Raw genomic sequence first — 24,520 nt, forward strand, 5'->3', positions numbered from 1 at the left:
ACCTCACTGGCTTGGTACAACAGCTAGAAAAACGAGGGAGATTTTTTCCAACAGTCACAAAGAGCAGTGGATGAGGCTTATCATGGACAGTGCTTCTGGTGATGGTCTGTAATAACTCCTTACAGACTTCCCTCCTTTTGCTTCTACTCCCAGTACCCAACTTAATCCCTCATTCAGGGCTTTAATTTAGGCTTTTGAAATAAAGTTGTGATTGAAAATTACCTGAGGTGGCTAATAATTTTACCACTTGAATTAACAGGTGTCCTTTCTCAAATTTGGTGGACTCAAAGAAAACAAGTACAGCTTCTGGAACCTAATACCTATTTATTTCTACCCTTGGTAAGAGACATGGCTTTATGTCTCTTTCCGTGACTATGAATTTGAGATACATACAACTAAAGGACAAGCAGAGCCAGCCCTCCTTCACAGTCCTGAAACCTAAATTCCTTACTGACCAGCCTTACTGCTCGTGGTGGCTGAAGGTAACCCATTTTTGCCTTTCAATTTGCGAGGGTTCACACTACTCTGGTTCAGCAGGCAGGTGGTAACTCCCTAAAATGGCACAAGTATTGTGTTCAGTCCTAGAACACCACTAATTCCAGGCCTCCCTGAACCAGGCCATGGCCAGCTCTCCTGCTACGTACCTGTCAACACCCACTGATGGAATTTAGAAAGGAATTTAGAATTTAGAATTCATGTATAATTGTGACACAAGCCTTAATAACAACTGAAGTGTACTGAAGGGGAATGCCTGCTTCCACACACATAATCCCTGTTACTGAAAAGCAGAACTTACCAGTAGGCTCTTCACCGAGAAGCTCAAGTGATTTTCAATGACAAGCAACACAATGAAGGGGAAGAAGGTGAGGATGTACACGAGACTGCCCACCAACGCTGCTATGTTGGTGTTGTTGAAGAAAACGCTGATGAAGTAGCTCATGGCTATGATGGACAGGCTGTAGTCCATGAGGTACAGGAACAGGAGTGATGTGTTTGTTTTGGGAAGGATGTCACCCACTTTTAGGATAACAATGAGGAAGGTGACAGTGATTAGAAGGAAGATGGCACATTCTATGAACCAGGCGATAAAATGGCTGCTTGCATTAACACCCATCATTTTCATGTACTACAGAGAGAAGGGTTAAAAAGAAAAAAAAAAGAATTACAAATGGCAAATGTTTATTAAGAGATTTTTTTTTTCAGTGATAATAGGGCACACAAACAAAATATGCTTTCCTACTTTGGCATACTGCTCTGTTGATAACCAGGGAGAAACCATGCTCTCACATTTCTGGAATGCCCTGGGTTTGCAAAGCAGTCTATTGCAAACGAACAGGAGGGGCAGGATCTGCAAGCATCATGTGCCGCAACCCACAAGTTGCAAAGCAGCTGCTGGCATTACGTTTGTAACCTTTCTAAAGCATTTTGGCTATTATTATTTTTTTTAATAATGCTATTTGACTTCGTGGCTTGAACATAAAAACTCTTAGGTCTCTTTGAAACCAAGCCATTTCACACACATCCCCAAGGCAATGCATAAGAGATAAATTAGCATGGTTATACAGAAGTGATATTAATTTATATTAGCTGATGATCAAAGCCACAAGACCTATAGAACTGTAAATTTGTATTGCTGAACCCAAAAGAAATGACCAATGCTGTTGTCTTGTTGTAGATAACACACCTAAACAGAAAACCGACACCCTAGGTCTTAGAAACAACAAAAGTGGGTTCCCAAAACTATACTGGGAACTAATGGGGCCGTCAACTAGCTATTGAGGTTCACTCATTGTCTGTCTCATTGGAGTTCATAGGGTGCACTTTCTTAGAAAGGCTTTTTGGTGAATTAATATATTTCCATGGTACTAGATAAAAACCAAATCTGCCTAAGCTTTTGTTGTTTGCCGAAGCTTAGCTTTACAAAAAGTTCTTTGCTGTTCATCTGTTGCCTGTGCTCATACTGAAAACCCAAGTTACTGCAGTAAATTCCCTATGTTTCAATGTCATTTCTTTTCTTATAGGCAACCTGAAGGAAGGACTTCATTTCAGAGGAGCTGATGTAAAATGTAGCACCTTCTGAATTATTAAGTATAATAACTTCAAGGATAGGAAGAAAGTCCCTTTGTGTCTTTGTTCCCAGTAGGTACGACTCAAACTCAATTTTCAGGGAGCTTTAAATCTTCAGAAAACTTGTAATTTTGTGAGGTCCCCATGTTTCCAGTGTTCAGCATGGCAAAGCAATATTCTCACCACTTCAAGGGCAAATGCCCTGCACTTCTACATTTTTGTGCTTGGTTACAATGTCAGAATTCAAACACTGCAGGCCAGACAATAGGTATATGGAATATTATTTTCCTTAATGCTTGTTTTGCTCCATTTAATGTTGCACATGGGACCTACAACTCACTAATAAGGAAAATCTGTTTATAATTTTACACGCCCCAGAAAGTTTCAGTGTACCTCATAAAGCCTCAGATCTTTCTCTTGAACAAGTGTTTTAACAAAATCAGCTATAAACAGCACCCAGGCAGCCATCAGAGCAAATGGAAGAGAGTAGGTCACGCTGGTTAAGAACCTGTAAAAGGCAAATGCAGGCTTTAGCTGAATACAAAATGTTCTGGGGATTAAAGCTTTATACAGAATATATTTCTCAGAATAATACTTTGGCACAGGAAAAGACAGGCTTATATTTCAAAATGTGAAGTATAATTAATAATTACAAAAAAAAAAAAAAGGCTATTTTGCCATTGCATTGGATTTTCTATTCATGAAACTCCTGGCTGTTCAAAAAAAAAAAAAAAAATATTAAATCACACGGGGATTTCCAGCCAGGTTCTGGAAGCAGTTTTGCTCAGCAGCACCACTGGCAAGAGCAGAAGAAACCACCATTGGCAATGGCATCTCCTGGCTCTCTGGTGGGGTGCATCCAACCTGGAAACACCCCATCAGCCAGCCGTTCTGGCAATAAATATAATGGCCAAATTTTGTTATCTGGCCATATTTCCTGGTGCTTGAGGTTGGATATCAGTGCTTGCCCTCAGAGTGTCTGTCCTGCTGCCCCACAGGATGGGTATTACAGATCCAGGTCTGCAATGCGGGCTTCGTAATTCTTGGTTCTTCCTCCTTACAACCTTCCTCCCATGCCAAATGTGCACTGAGAAAAGACACAACAATGGCCCAAAGTACAATTCTCATTTTATGATGGAAAGTAAGTTTTTACAGTGGGAGATTGGGAGATTCAATTCATCGTATCTAAAGGGCTTACGTTTTCCTCCCTTATTTTTAAACCTGGTTTAAAAAAAAAAAAAAAATCGGTATTATTCCTGGGAAAAGTTCAATCCACAATAGCAATTTTTTTTTAATTTACTTTTTTTTTTAAATTAAATTTTTGAATTGTAATGCCCAAAATTTCCCCAAACCAGTGCTTTTAGGAAATGCTTCCATGCGAATAAAGTCATATTTATAATGAACGATGAAAAGGCATTTTGGTAGCTTTACCAATTTTTTGCCACTTTTTTTTTTTTTATCACCACCTTGTGCATTATCTCTAGGCTATAAAAAAATCAGTATTTCCCATACTTTCTTTGTAGTAGTACATATGTTCCTCCTATTTCTCTCCAGGACGGTAACTATGTGCTAAGAATCGATAAACAGCCATTTTATGATGACTTCTACTGGATGCAAATCCAAAGCCTTTAGGTAGTTTAATAATTGAGCAAACTCATGGCTCTCTGAATCCAGGGTGGAGAGGGAAACCCAAAGGCAAGCTGTTTTCTCAGCAGCCCAAGAACAAGCAAAGAAACAGATAACACTGTAGTAAGTGCCCCCAGCAGCCAGTTAATCATTGTGCAAAACTATCTCACAGCAATAATCCACGTTTGCTGCAAGAAGTTGAGGCTTGGTTTGAATGTTCCCTGCCTGCATACTGGCAGGCACTTTGCATGCATTTACCCTAAGGAGGGACGGTAAGTTCCCAGCTCGCAGAAGACAGGCTGACACAGGAGGTTAGGGGCTCTGCTATAGCTCCCAGGTCATCTTTCAGCTCATGCAGTCGAGATGCAGAGCTCCAAAGTTCAGTTTGTAAACTTGGTCCACAGGAGACCCTCATGTCTGTGTGAATTGGCTGCCCAACCTACCAATATTACCTGCTGAACATCCTTCAGTGCTTTCTGAGTGACACGAAATCCCTTCCCTGTGTGTTTTCCACTCAGCTTGGCCACCAGCTGTGGACAGGGGAATAACTCTGAGGATGTACCATGTTGCCAGCTTCCCAATGCCGACCAAAATTGCCTTGCCAGAGGGGCAGGTCCTCAGCTGTGAGAAATTGGCTTCTCTCTATTGCACTTGGCAGAGAGACGGTTTATATTAGCTGCAGATCTGGCTCAAGACGAGTGGAAAGGAAGGCGATCCAAAACTTTTTGATCTACTTTACCATTCAGAACTTATTCTGGTCCACACACGGTTCATGCTGCACTGCTCTGTATAACAGGCTGTTAACCCTGACAACTCGGCACATCAAAAGCTTTTCTCTCCTCCCTCATTACTGCGGCGATGAATGGTACAATTTCATCTTCCCTCTTATCCTTCTTAAAGCATCTGTGAGAGAGGCACCTGGATTGAGAACTATTCACTGTATGCTGAATATTAGCCCGAATCAGTGGAATGAATAACAAATAGCACAGCTGGATGGCAATCTGTAGGAACAAAGCTCATAAACCTAGGGGCTCTTTTTGCCCAATAAGTACGTTTTCTAAGTTCTGCCACACTGTCTGCACGTAAACACCTGCAGAACAAGCCAACACTCCTATTTAACCCAAGTCCTGCCGACCCAAGACTCAGCTCCACCTTTTGAAGTAAAACAAGAACAGCAAATTTTACCAGCTGTAAAACCTGTAGTTACCATGACAATTCAGGTACATACAGAGCACCGAAAGCAAAAGATTGGGCAAACTAAACAGAGGCCATTTATGCTAGGGTCCAAAATCTCCCCTTTTGTTCAGACCCTTGAAAAATCACAACACAAAATCATTTCCACCCCATGTGGACAGGTGTTAAGGAGACCAGCACAGCTGGTGAAGCCGACTCCACCAGTCAGACAAGAAGAGCTTACACAAACCAGGAAGATTAAAGTCCCACAAACTTACATATCCTTATTGTAGCAGGGGTAAGGCATGGCCTGGACTTGAACAGCTATTTCCTCCAGCTTCTTGCCAGTCTGTAACTGAATGATGGCTCTTTCAATGCTGTCCTGGATATAGATAAATGCCCGGCTGTAGATCTGGCTCTGCGAGGTGGAGTTGTGTGGTCCCACAGTCCAGATGCGTTCCCTTATCCTGTTGGTGGTTTGTGTAATCCTGCTGCTCATCCTGATGGTGTAGTTGAGCACAGGAGGGAGGGCCAATGCCCCACCGACGGGGCTGCTCTGGCTTGAAGGCAGCTTGAAAATGATACCTTGGAACAGAAAGGGAAGGGTTTTCCTTCAGTCAGAGTTGATAGCATGGGAGCAGTACACACATATGTAGGAACTCCTCATTTTTATAAGCCTTTTCTACATTGCAGTCCATCATTTCATTTCTTTGCTGCACAAATAATGCTCAGATGGGCAGGCTGCTTATGGTCACTATCAAGAGTTTGGAAGTGGAAAGCAAACATCACTGCAGCTCCTCCTAACTTCCAAATGTGACCGATGATTCCAGGTGCTAAATACACCCCAAAGGCTTCAAGTCTTCTCCCACCGAGTATTTAAAAATTAAAGGCTCTCAGAGTAACCAGCTGTGTTTGGAAAAATCTTGCTGTTAATACAGACTGTCACAGATCTAGAGGGTATGTCTCTTAGCACATGCATCTCTCGTGAACATGCCCAAATGTACTCCATCACCAGAGCTCACATAGTGATGCTGTAACACAAACCTCAGGAGTGTGGCATTGACAATGGTTCATGGACATATTTTTGTGCACACAGAAACTCCTGCAAAGCTGAAAAATATCTGGGAATATAAAAGCTTTGCAAATTTCTTTTAGGAAATGGAATACCAGAAACAGTTTGATAGACAGGACTCCTTTTCTCTTTAAAATGTCTGTTTGATATATATGCCACTACCACGTTTTTTCTCTCCAGAATACTTTGGCTGATTATTCTGTATATGAAACATGCAATGGAAAGGAAGGCAAACATAGAGGAAACTCCTTTTATGGGATTAGATAAGTATTATTGGGGCCTGAAGTACAAAGAATAGAAAAAGTTTCTATCTACACCTAAATTATGAGGAACAAGACCCAACAGGTCATGGAACTTATGAGTTAATCCTAATTAAGGAGATATTGTGCATTCTTGAAGAATTAAGACATGTTTGTATCATTCAAATGGATAAGTTTTTATTCCCTGCTCTCCTCCCTGCAGTCTGATCTGAAGCTGAAATCCAATCCCACAAATGTAAAAGGTGTGACTGAGAAGACCCATTATAATAATGAAGTGCTGGACCGGAGCATCTCAAGATCTTTATTATCTTCTAATAAATTGAACTATATCATATTTCTTTCAATCAAAGCATCTTTTCCCTCTGGAGGCCTGAGAGAAGGAAGCTCTGGCATGAAGATCTCCTAAGGGCAGCAAAACTTATTTCAATTAACCAAGAGAAAACACCAGATGACCAAAGGCTTTCTTTTTAAAGACGACAGAGGTACAAGAAAAGAGAACATATAAACAGGATGGTGTAAAACACTGCCATAAGGAGGTCTGAATGTGCAGGACCCATAGCTCTAGGTGAAAATCGATGGCTGTGCTGTGGAAGCTGTGACCACAACAGTCACTGGTGGAAAGCCAACCTGTGTAGGCTGGACTCCCATCCTGTACTAGGCTAACTTCAACTGACAGCAGTACTTGAGACTCTGTTACATACTTGCAAAAAGTTCATTCTTTAGAAAGAGCTCTTTAGCCATCCTTTCCAATTCTTCTAAGCTTTTGACTGCCCAAATGCGATTAAATGAGACGCAGGAAGACACATTTACAGCAAGAGTAGCTAATGTGTTCAACTGATCGACAATGTCAGAGTTGTTCTGTAACTCCAGCCGAATGTCATCTGTAAAAAAAAACAACAAAAAAAAACAAACAGTAGCATCAGTACATATAGCAAAAAAATAAAAAAAAAATAAAAATAAAAATAAAAATCCATCAAACCATTCTGCTCTTTATACCAACAATGACACCAGAAAGGAAGAAAGGACATCATACTAAACACAAAGTGTAAAACACATTTCTGCACTTCGCAGTGCAACGAAGGCATGTTGTTGACCCAATTTTTATGTTAATCATTTGTAATATGTTCGTGAGCTTGCCTTTGGGAGGATGCCAGCGCTGTGATGTGACAGCCATCCCAAATCAGAAGTTGCCACTAACCTGCTGCGTTTCTAGACTTGCATGCGATGCTCACCATTCATTCCACATCTCATGGTTTTTGATGTAATCAACACGTCTGCTGAGCTGCTGTCTCAGGGGAGAATGGGCTCTATCCAAGCACATCAAGAAAAGTTATGTCTGTTGTGCTGATGTGTGTACTAAACCTGATAATGAAGTTTAATAACGATGCTGCTGTTGCCTGGCTGTTTTAAAAGGTGACTGCATAATGTGGTGTAACTAATATGGAACAGCTGCTGCAGGCATGATGATTTTATGGGGAGTTCAGACAGGAGATGCTACTCATGAAATAGCACAGGGGTCATCACGAACAGTGTGTTCACATCATTCAGACTTTAACAGACTAAAACCATGCTTGGCTTACGATAACTTTTGCTGGCATAAACCAGATATACGTTGAGATGTATGCACACACCGAAAATGTGCATAGGGGCAATAAGACCAGCTTGGAGGGGGGCTACCATCACCGTACTGCACACTAAGAAGGGATACAACCACCAGTGCTGTTAGCTGATGATTACCACTGTGCAGATCAGCACCTCTCACCTTGAAGGACTATGCAAGACCATCAGGGAACAGCAAATGCCATCAGGGCATCTTTTGTAATGATGCCTCTGGCTTCACCAGCCTGTGCTCCTTTATTGGGTCCTTTCCTTTTCTGCTCCGGAAAACTTTCAAGCTGAACACTAATGCAATGTAAGTGAGCTCTCCACATTTCCCATCTGAATCCCAGGTAGCTCGTTTGAAGTGATAATTATGGCTAAATAGTGTCCTCCAGTGGCCACAATCAGCTGCAGAGATTCCCATCCTACTATTCCTTCAGCACTCATGAGAAACATCTCTTCGTACAAGCCCTTTGCTTTCTAAGAGTCTTTTCCCACAGACAGACTTCAAGAGTTTTGAATCATGGCTGAGATTGCCTCACACTAAAGCATCTGATACTGGCCACGGAAGAGCAGAACTGGAGAATGACTGAAGTTTGGTGACTCTGCAGCTTCCGGACCTGAAGTACAAGTAGGAGGGCAGCACATATGGAACAACTTACCCAGCTCATTTATTTGACTCAGCAGTTCAACTGCATCCAAATCCACCATCAGCTTGATAAAAACCTGCACAAAAGCATTCTGCAGGGCATTCTGTCAACAAGCAAAGAGAAAAAGCATTAGTTTGACCACAAACCCCGCGAGCTTATTTAGCGTATTGCTAAAATACAACAGACCAGCTGCCTTCATTAACGCTTGTTCAACCCTCTCCTACTCCTTTCTTGACCTTCCATTCTTCATTCTCTGTTTCAGGATGGGGAAATGTCAGCGATGAAAAAAAGAAAACTAATGTTACTTGGAGTCAACAGAAGATGCCTTTTGACTCTCCACCAGGCACCAGACTCCCATGGAAAAATCTTGGATACTCTTTGTTTAACCTGAGGCTTAAAAGTGCAGTAAATTTCACTTCTGTCTGTTCAAGTCCTGTGAACACAGCCAGCACACAATGGGTAGAGTCCAAAATTTAGCTTGGAGATTGGCTGTCAGATTTTTATTTGGCTGAATAGTTCATTGTTCCACCAGCAAGTGCAGTCAGCAGAGAATATTTCATTTCACTTCTGCATAATCCACTCTGGATTTTCTCTCCGTGCCATAGAAATTACAATGATTTTCAGCCACTGAAATTATCTTTGAATGCTTTAGGGTTCCAGAAATCTCATTTTCATAGTTTTTAAGAAAAGGAGACAATTTCTACTGTAGCAAATGTGAAGCAAGTATGCGAAGCATTGCAGCCTACTGCTTTCTGCAGCCAACCAAGGCTAGGCTCCTTAGGAGGGGAAAAAGAAATTTTATTTACATTCACTGAGGTACAAAGACATCTCCTAGCTCTTACGTGTGTACCAAAGCTACATGTTTATTATAGATACTGTTTCATTTTCTGAAAAAGTCATTTCTTGCCTGGTCTTGGCTGGGTGGATCACTCTATCAAGCAGAAAGTTAATTTACAAACTGAAGAGCGTTCCCTGCTCATCTTAGCCCTCCAGCAGCCCTCAGCATGGCCAGTGTCAAGGAGCACACTACAGACATATTTCAGAAAGAGGATTTGCATGGAAAGGTGTGCCAGCAGTATTTCTGTTAGGGGAACAAGCAGACAAGCACAGAAGCTGTGAAGCCAAGGGCAGAAGCCTGAGCTCAGGTGTCCCCGAGGTCACTCCAACCCCAATTTATTTCAGCGAAGAAACCCATCCTCCCTCCTGTGAGAGAGACAGGGCAGGGTAAGATCTCATACCTTGATCATTGGAACGGTCTCGTTTAACTTAGTCAGTGAATTCATGATGGCAGGAGACTTGTCCAGCCATTCCTGAGACTTCAGGGCTAGATCAGCCATCTGCTTTAAGGTGGCATTAGACTATAAAAAAAGCACACAACAACATATAAGGATCCACTTACTAATTACCTGAAAGCTTTTAAAAAATAAGTAAGGAAAACTGCTAAGACTAAATTAGGTTTCTTTAGGGTTTTCCTTAGCACCTTGTTACTGTCTGGCAAAATGCCCCTTTAAGTAATTACTTAAAAATAAGGCCTCATAGCTGACATTTGGAGCATGCCTTGGGTGTCAGCTTTCCGTCTATCACTGGCCTGCTTGCCACACGTAGTGGTGAGCATTTGTCCTGGAAGACATCTCTGTTACTTGCCGAAAATATGGAGGTGAAACTTCACACATTGAAAGCCTTAAAATAATTGTACTATTAAAAGTAGAACAACATGATTTTTTTGGAGGTAACATTTATTTCAAGATGAAAGATGACTCATATGACCAGCAATAGAGTTATGAAAAAAATCTAATATTGCAAACAGACAGAAAACAGACTTCTGCTTCCCAAATAAACCAGTCCGTGCTAGACACAAATTAAAATCCTTTTGAGTGGGCATATCCTGATGTACTGTAAACAGAGTCATACCTTTCCCATGATTGCCCGAGTTTCTGGGGTATCTGGAGTATAAAGGATCTTCCCAAACACCATTGGTTTTAGAAAAGACCAAATTAAAGCTCCAGTTGGGGTCTTGACCAGATCCAGGTAAAAGGACAAACAAAATGGTGCTGTAAGGGCAGAAAAACAAATGAGTTGCACAGAGCACAAGTAGACCAGACATGAGAAAGCTTGGTCCGATTTGTTGCTGTGTCCAGCAAATGACTTCAGGGCTCTCGTTGCTGACTGATAATAATGGGTTTGACAAAAGCAATCCACCCCCAAAATCTCCTGTTGCTGAACTCAAGGCATCAAGAATCTCCTCATTCGAGCCAGGATTCTGTGCCTGAAGGTTAAATGCAGTTTTGTGAACTCAGAGGAGCTAATAATGTCAGCGCAGTCAGAAAAACTACGTATCAAGAAAAAGCGGTGACCTGTCAAGTCCTAGAACCACCCCATCAACAACTGGGAAACAGCGCAGTATCAAGCACTGCTGGGCTATGCTGGCTGTTTGTCTTTTAACATTTATGAAAATAAGCCACTGATAATTTGGGTGGAGCAGATCTTCAACTAACATAAATCGTGAGCCCTCCAGAGACATCAAGCTCAGTGATGGATCTCTCTAAACATTAGAGTTTGGTTTTGAAATATATTTTACCTATGGAAAAGCCAGACTTACTGGAATCGTGAGGAATCCCGTATTTCCTCATCATCTGTTGGACATGGGCATCCTCTACAGAAGAACTGTTTCTTACAGGGTCTCCAAAATCGGGAAGCAAGGACTCAAAAAACAGGGGTGTGATATCCTGGTTGCAGAGAACTTTTGACATGGATTTAAATGTGCCACGTGTTATCTTAAAGTCATTTGGTTTAAATAATGCCTGCAGAAGAGGAAAAAAAACACCCAAACAAATAAATCCTACCTGTTAAAAACACCCTATTCTGGAGAGGAAAAAGAGGTAATAGAAGGAAAGGAATAAACATTCTTATACTGATTTCTTAAAAGAAGTTTATCTCTACAGAATAAGGGGCTTTCCCCAGAAATCATGATTTTATGGCTAATGTCATTTCAAGGCGTGAGACTCAATGTGAGAATCGCCTACAACACGTGCAATAAGGGTGCCTGGTGCCATACATACAAGACTATGGAACAGAAAGGGACGGGATCCAGTGGTGGATGCTGTTAGTGCAACCCAAAGTTATTGCAGCTGTTGCAACAGGACTGGGTTTGTAGTGAATGTTTTGGGTAGCCTTGAGGCTACAAGCGTGATCTAACGCACACCAAAGCTGGAGTGAATTTTTGCTGCTCACTTAAATGGTTTTGAATAGCCTTCAGTGGGCAGTTCTCCAGCTGTTTTCACACACCGACCACTTCCAGTGCATCTGTGTATTTTGTTCGAAGTCTATTCCCCTTCAAGAGGGTTGTTCATCCCTTGCACTTCTGTTCCTAGTGTCACCCCCCCCTCCAACCACACTGGACACCAGGCTGTCTCAATGCTCCAAATCTAAGCACTCCTATTCAGGCAACATGTCAGTTTGATAGAGATTAGTTTTATGGCATCACTATTTTAAAAGAGAAACAGTAAGCCACGATTGAATGCACCTTCAGCTTCTACAATAAGAAATTCCTATGAAAACTGGTGCAATGGTGTTTTACCTCCCAAGCACATGCAGACTACACATACCTTACTCAGTGACATCCTTCTAGACTGGCGGAGCTTTTTCAGTGAATGAATAGCTTGCAACAGTGGATCAACATCAGACTCAACCTGGTGTCTGTAATATTTCATCTTTGTCAGAACGCCTAACATCTTGTCCACAGGTTTCTGAAGTTCCTTAGGGAAAAACATCTGCAAGAGGCAGGAAGGAAATCAATTATGATTAGCAGGAATCTGTGTGCATGTGTATGCACGCACCCATGATCTTCTCTTAATCCCAAAATGGAGACTGTGGGATGTTCAATACTGTTAGGAGGTTTAAGGAGCACATGTCCCATGGGAACTGAATGAGATTAGCATTCCTAAATCCACAAATGGTTTTGCAACCCCCTCCCGTGACTATTACATATTCTAAAAGGTGCATGTTTCCAAACACCTACAGTTGGGAAACGTGCTAGATGTTGGCTGGGATATAATTTGAGAGGTGGCCTTTCATACAACAGAGACGTCAAACACTACAGGTGAATTTTGACCTAAGACAAATTAATTGGCATTCTCATTTAGTAACTTCTGTTCCACTCAGGATCATTTCTAACCTGCTTTGGCAGGGGGGCTGGACCCGATGATCTTTTGAGGTCCCTTCCAACCCCTTCAATTCTGTGATTCTGTGATTTCTGTAGTGTTTTAAAATGTGTATTCAATCCACACTTCTCAGTGAACAGTACTTTGACTTGCTGTTTATATACATGTATGTGGGGGATATTTGAATCGTTTAATAACTTGGCAGTGACAACTAGATTGGGAAAATATATTTTACAGGATGTTTTTCAGGGCTTCCATTTTCAAGGGATAGAAAAAATTTAGCCTGGTGTCTTGTTTTTGGGAATCCTGAACTCAGCTGGGAATGTTCAAGAGGCTGTGACAGCACATAAACAATACTAGCAGATAGGGAGGCATTCGGAGCAGGTCTAGTGCCTCTAAATGAGGTTTGCGGGTTTACACCAGCTGGGATCTTCATTTATATCTACACTGTCACAGCATGGATACGCAATAAAAATTACTGCATGAGAAAAGCCTGATCTTTGGCTTGTGTAAATCAGCATTGCTCCTGGCCACTGCAATGATATTTTATGACCTTTCAGCCACTACATGCAGCAAAGACTATAGAAAGCACTCTACAAATCCAGCACTAACCTTGTATAAGAAATTATAAACGTCTAAGTGTTGTAACAGGGTGACCCCCAGGATGTACATCTCACGAGTCCTCTCTGACACAGAGAGATTGCAGAACTCCTCTGCTACGGTTTGCAGCTGTGGGTCGGAAGGACGGGTGCTACAGGACTCCAGCTGGAGGATCTGAGAAATGAGCTGTGTTTGCAGAAAGGAAGAAAAGATTTGTCAAGGAGTAGACTGCTCACTCCAGTATGCATAGTTTAATCTTGCCTTGCTGCTGTTCTTTCCACAATGTCATATTTCAGCCCTGAGAACCAGAATATGCCTACCTACTACTCCCACTGCAAGGGACAAATCCTAAAGATTGTGTTTTACTGCCTAGCTTGCAGAGCAGTAAAAGCTTTTGTGGCTTCAGTTTCCCATTGACTGATGCATGTGAAGACTAAAAAAGACTGCGCTCTTCGGGGTTCACTCCAGACAAGATGGTTGGGAAGGGGAAAAGCATCTGGAGCTCTGCTTGCACAGGAGGCTGAAGAAGGCAAGCTCATCTCTCCTTATGGGAGGCTATTTTTGGACCCCTGACTGCTCTCATGAATCCTGTTTAGAACTGTGCTTTTCCATCTGGACTACAACAACTCCTCAGCACTGAGGACCCCACCAAGGATCTCACTTGTCCTCATTAGGCTGTTAGAGCGAACTGTGCCCTCACTGCAGATCAGAGCAATCACTCACCAGGCAGCGTGGCTGTTACCAGCTACTCGTGACAGCCAAAAAGACCATATGGCTCTCGGTCTCAAATGGCTAAACTGATGTCAGTGACATCCTACTGCATTTCTGGTGGCTGTTTTGATCTATGTCCCTTGTCTATCCCTGTGGGACTGTCTACTTCTCTCTGTGCTGTCAACAGGATCTCTCACTACAATGACAGCAAGCTTACGTGACTGCTGTTTTCTGGGAGAGATGTTTCCAGAAGAGCATCAATACTGGCTGTGGACATTCCTGTCATGTTTTTGAGATCCTCTTTGAGCTGGTCCACATTTTTAAAGACATCCCTTAACTTTTCTGTAAAGGAAATCAAAAAAAAGTTGATGTAACAGCTTTCTTCAGATAGACGGTAATCTCAAGCACACAGAAAACTTTATTTTTGGTAAAGGATGGAAGTGCTGCATATCATTGCTGATTAAAACCCCCAAACCTTGCAAAAGAGTCATATTTCCTAGGTTCCACAGTCTGAATTCCACTATGATATAAAGTTGGCAGGTTTAGGGATAGCGAATTTTGCCCAAATACAAAGACTTTGGACTTTCAGCATGTCAGATTTTCAGGCAGTGCAGAAAAAAATGTTGGTCTAGCACTGGCTCTGGAATTACCCTAGACAAAAGGATCCCAAGAACAGTGGACATGGTGTATGGTTATTTCAGTAATACCACTTCTTCCTGGCAGCTAAACAAATCTTGGGTTTTCAGCGGAAGTTATGATACCAGGGATGATGTTCACAAACCAACATTGTAAAGAAAATACAGGAAACTACCTTGCTTGCTGGCATCTGTTAAATTCTCAGTGATGTTCAACATGGAATTCAAAGTTTTAATATACTGAGGAATCTCTTGAAAGAAAGCAATTTCTGGTATGTTTTCTTGAAACCTAAATTGGAAAAACAAAACAACCACAAATTTGGGAATATGAGAAGAAGGCAGGAAGACATTTTATCACTTCATAAATAGAATACTATAGCAACCTAACTCAGACGAAAAGCCTCACCACTTTATTTGTGTCTGGACATTTGTGGCATCCCCAACCAGTACATTCTGAAGCTCCTGGGAGATCCTTCTGCCATTCAGTACGTTGGTCACAACTTGACTGCTCAGTTCGATAGCACGGAGGAGCTGCTCATGAGATTGACTCTGTTCACACAGTTCTCCAAAGCTAACATTAGGGAGATGGCAAATATGCTGTATTGACTTAAAGCTCTCATAGTCACAAAGAAGTGTTGTCAGATCCCGGAGGCGAGTTATCTTCAAAGGAAAATTTGAAAAGGAAGACAAATGCACAAACACCAGTTAGATGACAGAACTATAAAAGGTACATTTTAAAGAGTCTAGCTGGTCCTTCACATTTTTCTTTAGGATTATTATTTTTTTTTAATATCTATTTTTAGTTCCTTCAGTAGGCCTCAAATAGAAAAGCTCACAACCAACAATCCTGCATGAATTGGTAGCAGACCTGGCTTTATAACATTGCACAGGATCTAATAAACCTTGCAAGCCTCAGAGTATCGTTTCCCTAGCCCAACACACATATGCAGCAATATCCCATTTGGGCTCACCTGTTGAGTAATTAATCTTCCCAGAGACCAAAGAAATGTACATTTTGCAATAGGTTAAGCTATTTGGACACCAGTTGGTCATCCCTACAGCAACAGATGAAAAGGAGTTGGCTAGAAGTAATGACTTCTGCTTCTGCCAGCCTGCTGTGTGAAATTACAAACCTTTGCCTACTGTTCCATCATGGGTTTCCCTCTTGTCTGACATCACTCTTTACATTATCAGTCATGCCAAGAACTGCTGTCTGTTTTGTGCCTATACCTGTTACTCAGAGGCTCATTAAATTATTTTTACAGATTTAATAAGCAGCAGCAGCATGACAAACTTTTTTTAAAATATTTTTTTAAATTCTACTTCTCTGCATGAGAGAAATAGAATGAAGAGCATACATGCTATGGTGCAGGCGTGTATAAATGGTGTAAGAAGCAAATGAGACACCGCTAAATCCAAAGGTGGTGAGGGAAATCCATGAATCAATATTGCTTAGGGTCTTAGTCTCAGAAAGTTCTACTGTGTTGTGAGGCAGGACACCTCTACCTTCTCAGAAAACTGTGTATATACTGGGTAGAGACTGGTACAGGAACAAGTTGATCAGCCCAGATCAGTGTTGACCTTTAAATACAGGCAGACAACAGTGTTTCAGTCCTAGCTTTTATCAGATTCTCTTAAGACACTTTTTTTCCCATATGCTGTTTTCCAAAATCTCCATTGCACATTCATGTATCACTGTGGGATGTCCTTCAAGTGAGCATTTTAAGCAGACTCACTTTTAGCTTCAGGAGCTCTGGTATGGATGAATGTTTCTCAGGGGTATTATTTTGCATTAAATAGTTCTTTTTCAGATGAATTTGCTTCAAGAGCAGTGTGATGTTTTCTGTGGGAAGAAGAAAACAAAAGTTACTCAAAACAAAAACACCAGACTTGCAGAAACTTCACAGATGGGAATACTGCCACTTTTAATCCAAGGCCTGCTGAGCATTGCTATTTTCCATCAAATTTGTATGGCTCAGGACCTCTGAAATCACTATCTAAGACATGGATTGTAACATGCTGATCCAGTCTTGGTAGGTGCTCAGCTCCTAAAGAAATCCATCCCCACGCTACAAACAGGACTTCTGGCAGTGAGCTTCAGAGCCCACTTGGTATCTCTCTTCTGTCAGCAGATAAACCTCTCAGGTCTTACAATAAGCACATACCATGAATATCTACTTGAAATATCATGTTAACTCTCAAAATAACTCCTGTCATCTTAAGGGTACATAAAGCTGTGAAGGGAATATAGGTTTCTATTTGTAAGGATTCGTTATCTGAGTGTCAGCAACCTGTCATCACGTAGAGAATAGTACACGTGCCTTTTGGATATCGTTGGATGGAAAACTTATACCCACAACGTGACATAACTCAAACAAAGAGGAGTCTGGCTTCCTGAGGTCTCACAGCTGCAGTTAATTGCCAGCAGATGAAAACATGTAGCACCATTCCTTCCCACCATTAGACAAAACACTTTGAAAAGACAGGCACAAACACATTGCAGCTGAGGTCCCACAACATTAATGAAATCATGATTACCTGTCAATTTGCTGTCTTCAACTTCAGTGGCATTTATTAAACACATCAGGTAAGGGTTATAGCTGTTATTCACTGTCACTTGTAAGATGGTTTTTTCAAATTCTAAAAACAGAAATCTGAAAAATAAGACAGGAGTTTAAATCAGCTTCTCCTTCAGAAGCAAGGTATATTCGTGAGCGACCCATCAGTTGTGCAGATGCTGTTCCTTGGCAGCTGTAAATAAGAATTCCAGATGAAGCCATGCATCTCCTATGACATTTCCTAAGTGGGTACCCACCCAATTTTATTTCATCAATTATTTTTGCCATTATCTCCCAAAGCTGTCATCCACTCTCAAACCATACGTAAAAGAAAACATGCTTGAAAGGTTCACTGTGGATGCAATTTATAGTTGAAAAGGCACACTTAGGGAAGATAAAAAGAAAAACTAAAGAGTCATACCACAAAGAAAGGGATTCCAAAGAGTTTACCACTGGTGGCAAGTCTCCTACAGGATTCTGCTTCTACTGTGAACTGAAACATAGCAATCCAGAAATTTTTTGAAAGTCTACTGTCAGCTGTATGATCAGTTCAAACAGAAATTTCCTGTCCTTTGGTTTAACACACATTACATCTAGTGTCCGAAATTATGGTGATAACAAACAAAAGTTGATCCACTGGAAGAAAATTACTTCTCATGCTGGAAGTAAATGTTCATCACTTCCCATAAAAGAAATTACAATACTCTCAAACCAAACTCACCGTGTGATCAAACTGGTTGGTGACAGTGTTTGGTCACCTTGAGTCCAAGGTAGGGTCTTGTTGTACAGGGTTTCTGCCAGGACAACAAAGTGACGAGCGACAAGGTCAATCACACGATCCAAACTAGTTTTGTTGGAGAAAGAAGCTGAGCTGGAACTTGTGCTGAATTCATTTAGCAGATCAGAGATGTTCAGCGCCATGAGAACATAGTCAACAGCTTCTATGATGTCTACAGCCGACACATTGTTGGAAAGGTTGTTTGCCACTGCTTCCAATAACTTTGCAAAGCCAGCCACTTTAGCTAGATCCATTTTGTTGTTCAGTAAACTGTCAACTGCATCCCAGGTGTTTGAGAAATGACTCCATTTGGTGAGGTTGTAGGAACCTTGGAATCTCTGCAGTATGTCATTCATGTGAAGCTCATCCTGTACCATACTGAAGAGCTTGGACAGGTTATTCCAGCCTGCTAAACTGTCAGAGGAATGCATTACTGTTTCATTCAGCACAAAAGGAAGGAGCATCTTCAAAAGCTGAGATGGGAGCATGCCACCCACATCTTTGACTGGGATGGGGCAGGAGACATTACTCTGCAGCAGTCCCTCCATGACAGCACTAAGAGCTGTCATCTTCTCCTGTACCCAAGAGTTTTCCAGCTCAGAGACGAGCTTAAATTTGGAAAGGAGGTGCAGAGTAAACTGCAGAGACTGAATGGTGCATGACAGCTCCCTGGAGAAGCGTTCGCTGCTGTTCTTGTAGACACTAGCAAACTCTGGAGACAGTTTCAGGTTCGATATGGCAAGCTGGAACAGTTTGGTAAAGCTTTCGTTGTGCAGAGTTCCTCTCTCCACGTCCATGAAAGCAAAGAGCGCTTTGCAGGGGCTCCTGGCTAAGGACTCGCTTAGGGTGGTATTTTCAAAAAGCATCTGGACTGCTATGCGGAGCACATCCTGAGCGGAGCAGTTCAGGATTGTCCTGGAACTGCCATCGCTATTCTCAAGGAAAGGGCTCAAGGCTAAGTACATGAGATCCGCCACTTTTTCCTTCAGAGAAGCACTGTGCTGTAAGGAAAACTCGCTAAACTCCCCCTCCAGCAGCATCTCTGAGACATGAACGACAATGCCTATTTTTTCTTCCAATGTTCTGTTTAAGTTGGGGTCATGAAGGACTTTCATTCCTGCTCTCCATATTTCAAACAGTCTCTGGACATAGTTACTATAAAAATCAAAATATCGGATAACAGTTTCAAGCTCACTGATATTATAACTTTTCTGCAAATCTTTTAAAATAAGGATACTCCTTTGTATGGCTTGCAAGTATACGGAGATGTTGGCTCCCCCGGGGTTGACTTCATCGTACAGCTCAAATACGGAGGACATAATGCGTATGAACTGCTTAAGTTCCTTACTGAAAGGAAGACTGGAGTCACTTTTCATGGCACTGAACAGATTTTGCAGTATGTCTAGAAGTGAGCGGAAAGTAAGACTGTCTGTGCTGTCCCAATTCATGGACTGGACAATTTCAGCAATCTGCAAGAAAGTGTGAAGTTCATTTCCCAGCCTTCCATGAGGGGAACTCTGGAGTTTCTGCATTAGCTTAGACAAAGAAGAGATCAGCAGATAATGATCACTGGTATTCACCTTTGCCATGGCAGCAAGAAGCTGCTCAAGGGACAAGAGCTGCTCTGCAAAATTTTCAGAAGTTACAGGGGTCAACAAGAAGTCAGAAAATAATGATGACACTTCTTCATTTGTGCTGGGATAATTTTCTATGTCTTCAAGCAAGATTGCATGAAGTGCAATCATTTTGATAACCTCCCAAGCTTTCTCTGTATTAAAATGAGTCCTGTTTAAGAAGATCTGATTCCAAATCACTGCAGCCGTGGTTAGAATATCTTGATTTTCTTTCCCTTGGGGATTAGTGTAAAACAGTCCTTTACTATCAATCTCATATAGTGGGACTATTTCTTGAAATATTCTTTCCAACTCTAGAGTGCTGTTTGTGGCAGAAGTTGAATTGAAAAGGAGTTTTAATAAACTAAATAAATCATTCAGATCTGAGGATTTCATTCCTCCAGTGGAATTATGAAAAATCTTATGCACTAACGTTTTTCCGTGAGCTACCCCCAAATCCACAAGAATTAGAGCTTTTTTCATGATTTCCAAGAGTTTCACATACTCATCCACTTCTGTCAGGTTCCATTTGGTGGTCAACACCTTGCCAGTGGCATGCCAGAGCCGTGAGACAGGTCCCCACTCGGAGTTGTCAGAAGCATTTCCCCCAGCCTTTAGCAGTTCATATATACTGCTGTTCCAAGTGGAAGTAGTCGGTAACAGATGGGAAAACACAGGCAGCCTATGCCAGTCTGCTGAGCTGTTGGATGAATTTAAGGAATGTAGTAGTGTTTCATTCAGCATGAAAGGAAGGAGCATCTTCAAAAGCTGAGATGGGAACATGCCACCCACATCTTTGACTGGGATGGGGCAGGAGGCATTACCCTGCAGCAGTCCCTCCATGACAGCACTCAGAGCTGTCATCTTCTCCTGTACCCAAGAGTTTTCCAGCTCAGAGACGAGCTTAAATTTGGAAAGGAGGTGCAGAGTAAACTGCAGAGACTGGATGGTGCATGACAGCTCCCTGGAGAAGCGTTCGCTGCTGTTCTTGTAGACACTAGCAAACTCTGGAGACAGTTTCAGGTTCGATATGGCAAGCTGGAACAGTTTGGTAAAGCTTTCGTTGTGCAGAGTTCCTCTCTCCACGTCCATGAAAGCAAAGAGCGCTTTGCAGGGGCTCCTGGCTAAGGACTCGCTTAGGGTGGTATTTTCAAAAAGCATCTGGACTGCTATGCGGAACACATCCTGAGCAGAGCAGTTCAGGATTGTCCTGGAACTGCCATCGCTATTCCCAAGGAAAGGGCTCAAGGCTAAGTACATGAGATCCACCACTTTTTCCTTCAGAGAAGCATTGTGCTGTAAGGAAGACTCACTGAATTCCTGCAGTAGAAGATGTGTTAAGTTATAGACACGGTTAATTATTACTTCAGCGGAAGCTTCACTGGCATTTCTATAATGGAGGATTTTCATTCCTGCCCTCAGAAGTTCAGACAAGCTCTCAAAGGTTTCATTGTCAAAATTAAAGAAAAGGTCTATATATTTTAATTTACTGATATTATAATTCAGCTGTAAGTCCTTTAATATGTACAAGGTCTTTTCTATGGCTTGAGTGACTATTGAGATATTGGCTACTTCAGAGTCTTCCCCATCAAACTCTTTAAACACAGCTGTTATGAATTCCGACAGTGGAGCTAATTGTTCACTGAAAAGACCATTTGAATTATTATTCTGCTTTTTTAAATGGCTGCTTAAGACCTCTAAAAACTGCCCATAGGCTACAATGCCTGTATTATTCCATTTCATTGATCTCAGCTGTTCACCAATGCGCCAATAGGTATTCAACTCATCCCACCAGAATTCTCCCATGGAGCTCTCTACTTTCTGCATCAGTTCAAACACAGGCAACAGTAGGTACTTGTAACCTATGTTTGCATGTGTCAGTATGAAAAATATCTTCTGGAGAGCTAGGAGTTGCTCTGGGAAGTTGCTGTAGGACACAGGTTTAAGCAGATGATCAGAAAACAAAGATGGTATTTCTTCCATTCCATCTAAATGGTCTTTTAAGTCTTCCAGAAATGATTGCATGCTAGTGGTGAGTAACATCTTGAGAGCATCCTCAGTTTGTGCTGTACTAAAATAAGAATTATTTAACAAATCTGGATTCCAAATCATTGTGGCTAATTTTAAAGCACTCTGAATTTCTTTCCACTGGGTCATTATATTGAAAATGGAAGTCCCGTTAAAGGCACTCTGTAATTGCAGTGATGTTAAGTTATAGATTTCATCAATTATTTCCTTATTATAAGCTTCCTTTAATTTATAATCATGATGTGGATTCATTCCCAGTTCAAGAATTGCATACAATTTCTCTAATGTTTCATTCTTCAAATTTCTGAATAGATTTAAGCTTTTTAATTCACTTCTATTCATTTTTTTCTCAAAGCCTTTTAAACGATGTAGAGACTTTTGTATGGCTTCTAAATCATATGAATTAATGGACCTCTTGGAGTCTTTTCCACCAATCTCTGGCGACTTTATTTTTCTGGAGGGGAAAAAAAGGCATTTTAGTGAATATGAAATCAATGCAAGTGGAAATGTAAAGTGATTTAGAGAAAATATATATTTGAATTTTACTGTTAGTAATATCCCTTTAGCCAATGTCTTACCTCAGAACTTCTTCCAACTCCAATACCAAAGCCTTCTTGTCTTTCCAGTTAAAGTGATTACAAATGTATTTGGTCACCAAACTTTTTTCTTTATCTACAACAAAGAAATAGAGATGATATTCATATTAGGCTGGAAACTGAGAAGAGCTTTATGGCAAATGTGTCAAGGAAAACAAGCATGTGTGTAATTAGGCTCCTATCACAACGTACAAGATCCTGTTCTGACATTTGACTGCGCCTTTGGGGTGCAACTCTTCCTGGGCTTCCAAAGGATGTCAAGATGCTACCTGCCATTGTAGAAATGATTTCCCATCTCAGGAACAACTCAATGGCCCTGAGGTCTGGGTACAAACGGAGCTCTTCTCCTGCTTTAGGAGAGCAATCAGCAACACAGCCCAAGTTGGCCTAATATTTATTATTGGGTTTCTTTGTATAGGAAGATTTTTTACTACCTGCACCTGGGCATTGACTGACTAATGTAAACTGACAGGAAACGGAGTAGAAGAATGGCCAGCCTTGACATATACAAGCCTATTCTCAATCCCTACACCTTGATATAGCCATGTGAGTTTGACAGAGCCCACAGCTAGAGGCAGATTTTGACCCCCCAAAAAATTAAGATAAAAATTCCTGCTCCCCATTTCCATTGAGACTGCAACTCACGTTAATTCATTGTCTGCTGACAAAACCAAGTTTTTTTTTTACTTTTCCATTCAAAACGAGGTATTTTATTCATGTTTGTAAAAAGCTAAGAAGAGAAATCATTATGCTGAGCCCTGAACACTGTGCAGTTGGTATAGTTACTTATTAGCCCGCAGTTCGCTTCTCCTCGGCACCACAGGTTTTCAGCAGAGATATGACTATGTGGAGGAGTCTTACCTTGCTCCAAGCAGTTCAGGGAATATGGGGGATCTGTAACCCCATTTTGAGCAGTTTTGAATCTATCATCAGTCACAAGCGACGCAGAGACATTCTGAGCTGCCAGCACAACACTAAAGGGAAAAAAAGCAGAAGGAAAATAAATTGTGGTTGCAGGTTTATGAGTAGAAATAAAGCAAGTGTTCAAATAAGACACAGACGTAGTACAGCCTATCATTCTCAAAATGCCTGACAGACATTTTAAGACATTGGCCCTACTTTTAATTATTTGCTTGATCATGCACAAAATACAAACAATAAAGGGCTTTGAAGTGAAAGCCATGGCGGTATATTAGCAGAAATGTGTATGTTGCACTCATTGGATGTACTTATTCAAAGACACGTGCAAAATCTATAGACTTAATCCTCACAATAGGGCTTAGAAAACAGGTGACATGCCACAACTGTGATTCACTGCTGCAGGTGAATCTCCTCCTAAATGAAACCAAGAAATAAAGCAGACAAGGCTCCAGGGAGAACAGAGATCCCTGGGAGACACCTGTGGATGGAAGAAGCGATCACAAATAACTGTTACCATTTCTAATTTTCCTTCTTTCCTCTTTTATATTGTAATAACCAGACTTTGGGGAAGCAAGGAATGTTTTTGCAGTCTTTGGAAAGAACAAGCTGATAATCAGGCATATTGTATCCCAGGGTAAGTCATTTAAAGGACTGCCTGTTCAATGTGTACAGGTTACAGAAAACTTCACAGTGATTATTAGTCCTTTTGGCTTCTCCTATACAAAGAACAGCCCTTCACTGTTGGTACAGGGTCACCGTGAAATGCACAATCTCCTGGCTGCCTGAAGTTCTGTGGGTGATGCACACAGCACCTGGCTGAGCTGATTTCAGTGGCATGAATATAAACATGGTGATTTGTGGGAACAGAGCGCTAGTGAGGACAGAGCATCAGGGAACTATTTTCTCCTCATTTAACACAATGTTTCCATGCAGGTTTTGTGGACTTGGTGGTCACAATTTCCATTCTGCAGAGGTGCTTGTTAGCACCTGTCTCGGAAGGAGAAGAAGCTGCCATTGTAAAACGGCACGTATTTAGTTGAGCAAAAGTTCTTTTCTTCTGTATCTTCGTTTTTCTGCTGTAGAAAATTCCCTGCATAGTATTTCTTTAGGAGGTCAGAACTGCCTGAGTAAAAGACATGGCCAGGCTAGCTAAGATGTGCTTTTGTAAGCATCATTAAAGTACTATTTGTGCAATCTATTTGCAGTAACTTTTTACTCATGCATTTACACTGCCCCATGCCAGGCATAAAAGCACTGCAGTTCTGGTGAAATTCTCTGTGCCTCTTTGTTGTGTTTATGATAACTTTGCCCAGCTCTGCAGTCATGGAGCAAAGCAGAGCAGCACAGTAAATATTAATTCTTCCTGGGCACTCAAACAGTGCTGATTCTCAAGCTTGAATCTGCAAGCCAGTAAATGCAAACAAATGCAATAATGCTGTGACTGAAAAAGCAGCATGGGCAAAACATCGCTGA

At 41.4% G+C, this 24,520-nt stretch overlaps 1 protein-coding gene and 1 long non-coding RNA gene across 6 annotated transcripts in view; one reads left to right on the forward strand and one right to left on the reverse strand.

Annotated features, from left to right (window-relative positions):
* The window catches only part of ABCA12 (ATP binding cassette subfamily A member 12), a 111,614-nt gene that overhangs the window by 34,386 nt on the left and 52,708 nt on the right, over positions 1 to 24,520 (reverse strand). For all 4 annotated transcript variants that reach the window (XM_066999642.1, XM_066999644.1, XM_066999643.1 and 1 more), the window contains 18 exons: positions 22,988 to 23,100; positions 22,109 to 22,202; positions 17,833 to 21,984; positions 17,092 to 17,207; positions 16,290 to 16,396; positions 14,960 to 15,213; positions 14,730 to 14,842; positions 14,136 to 14,260; positions 13,220 to 13,393; positions 12,053 to 12,217; positions 11,047 to 11,248; positions 10,359 to 10,498; positions 9,686 to 9,805; positions 8,460 to 8,550; positions 6,900 to 7,079; positions 5,145 to 5,451; positions 2,461 to 2,575; positions 797 to 1,126 (listed from right to left, as the gene is read on the reverse strand). In XM_066999642.1, coding sequence (XP_066855743.1) covers positions 797 to 1,126; positions 2,461 to 2,575; positions 5,145 to 5,451; positions 6,900 to 7,079; positions 8,460 to 8,550; positions 9,686 to 9,805; positions 10,359 to 10,498; positions 11,047 to 11,248; positions 12,053 to 12,217; positions 13,220 to 13,393; positions 14,136 to 14,260; positions 14,730 to 14,842; positions 14,960 to 15,213; positions 16,290 to 16,396; positions 17,092 to 17,207; positions 17,833 to 21,984; positions 22,109 to 22,202; positions 22,988 to 23,100 — 6,898 coding nt within the window. The remainder of the gene's footprint in view (positions 1 to 796; positions 1,127 to 2,460; positions 2,576 to 5,144; positions 5,452 to 6,899; positions 7,080 to 8,459; positions 8,551 to 9,685; positions 9,806 to 10,358; positions 10,499 to 11,046; positions 11,249 to 12,052; positions 12,218 to 13,219; positions 13,394 to 14,135; positions 14,261 to 14,729; positions 14,843 to 14,959; positions 15,214 to 16,289; positions 16,397 to 17,091; positions 17,208 to 17,832; positions 21,985 to 22,108; positions 22,203 to 22,987; positions 23,101 to 24,520) is intronic.
* Positions 708 to 6,538, forward strand: LOC106034507 (uncharacterized). Of its 2 annotated transcripts, none has more exons than XR_001206122.3 (3): positions 708 to 863; positions 2,022 to 2,143; positions 6,401 to 6,538. It is a non-coding gene; the product is annotated as an uncharacterized lncRNA (long non-coding RNA). The 2 variants fall into 2 exon arrangements; XR_010832428.1 differs by having other exon boundaries at positions 832 to 970.

Source organism: Anser cygnoides, chromosome 6, assembly GCF_040182565.1.
Source record: "Anser cygnoides isolate HZ-2024a breed goose chromosome 6, Taihu_goose_T2T_genome, whole genome shotgun sequence".
Lineage (NCBI taxonomy): Eukaryota > Metazoa > Chordata > Aves > Anseriformes > Anatidae > Anser > Anser cygnoides.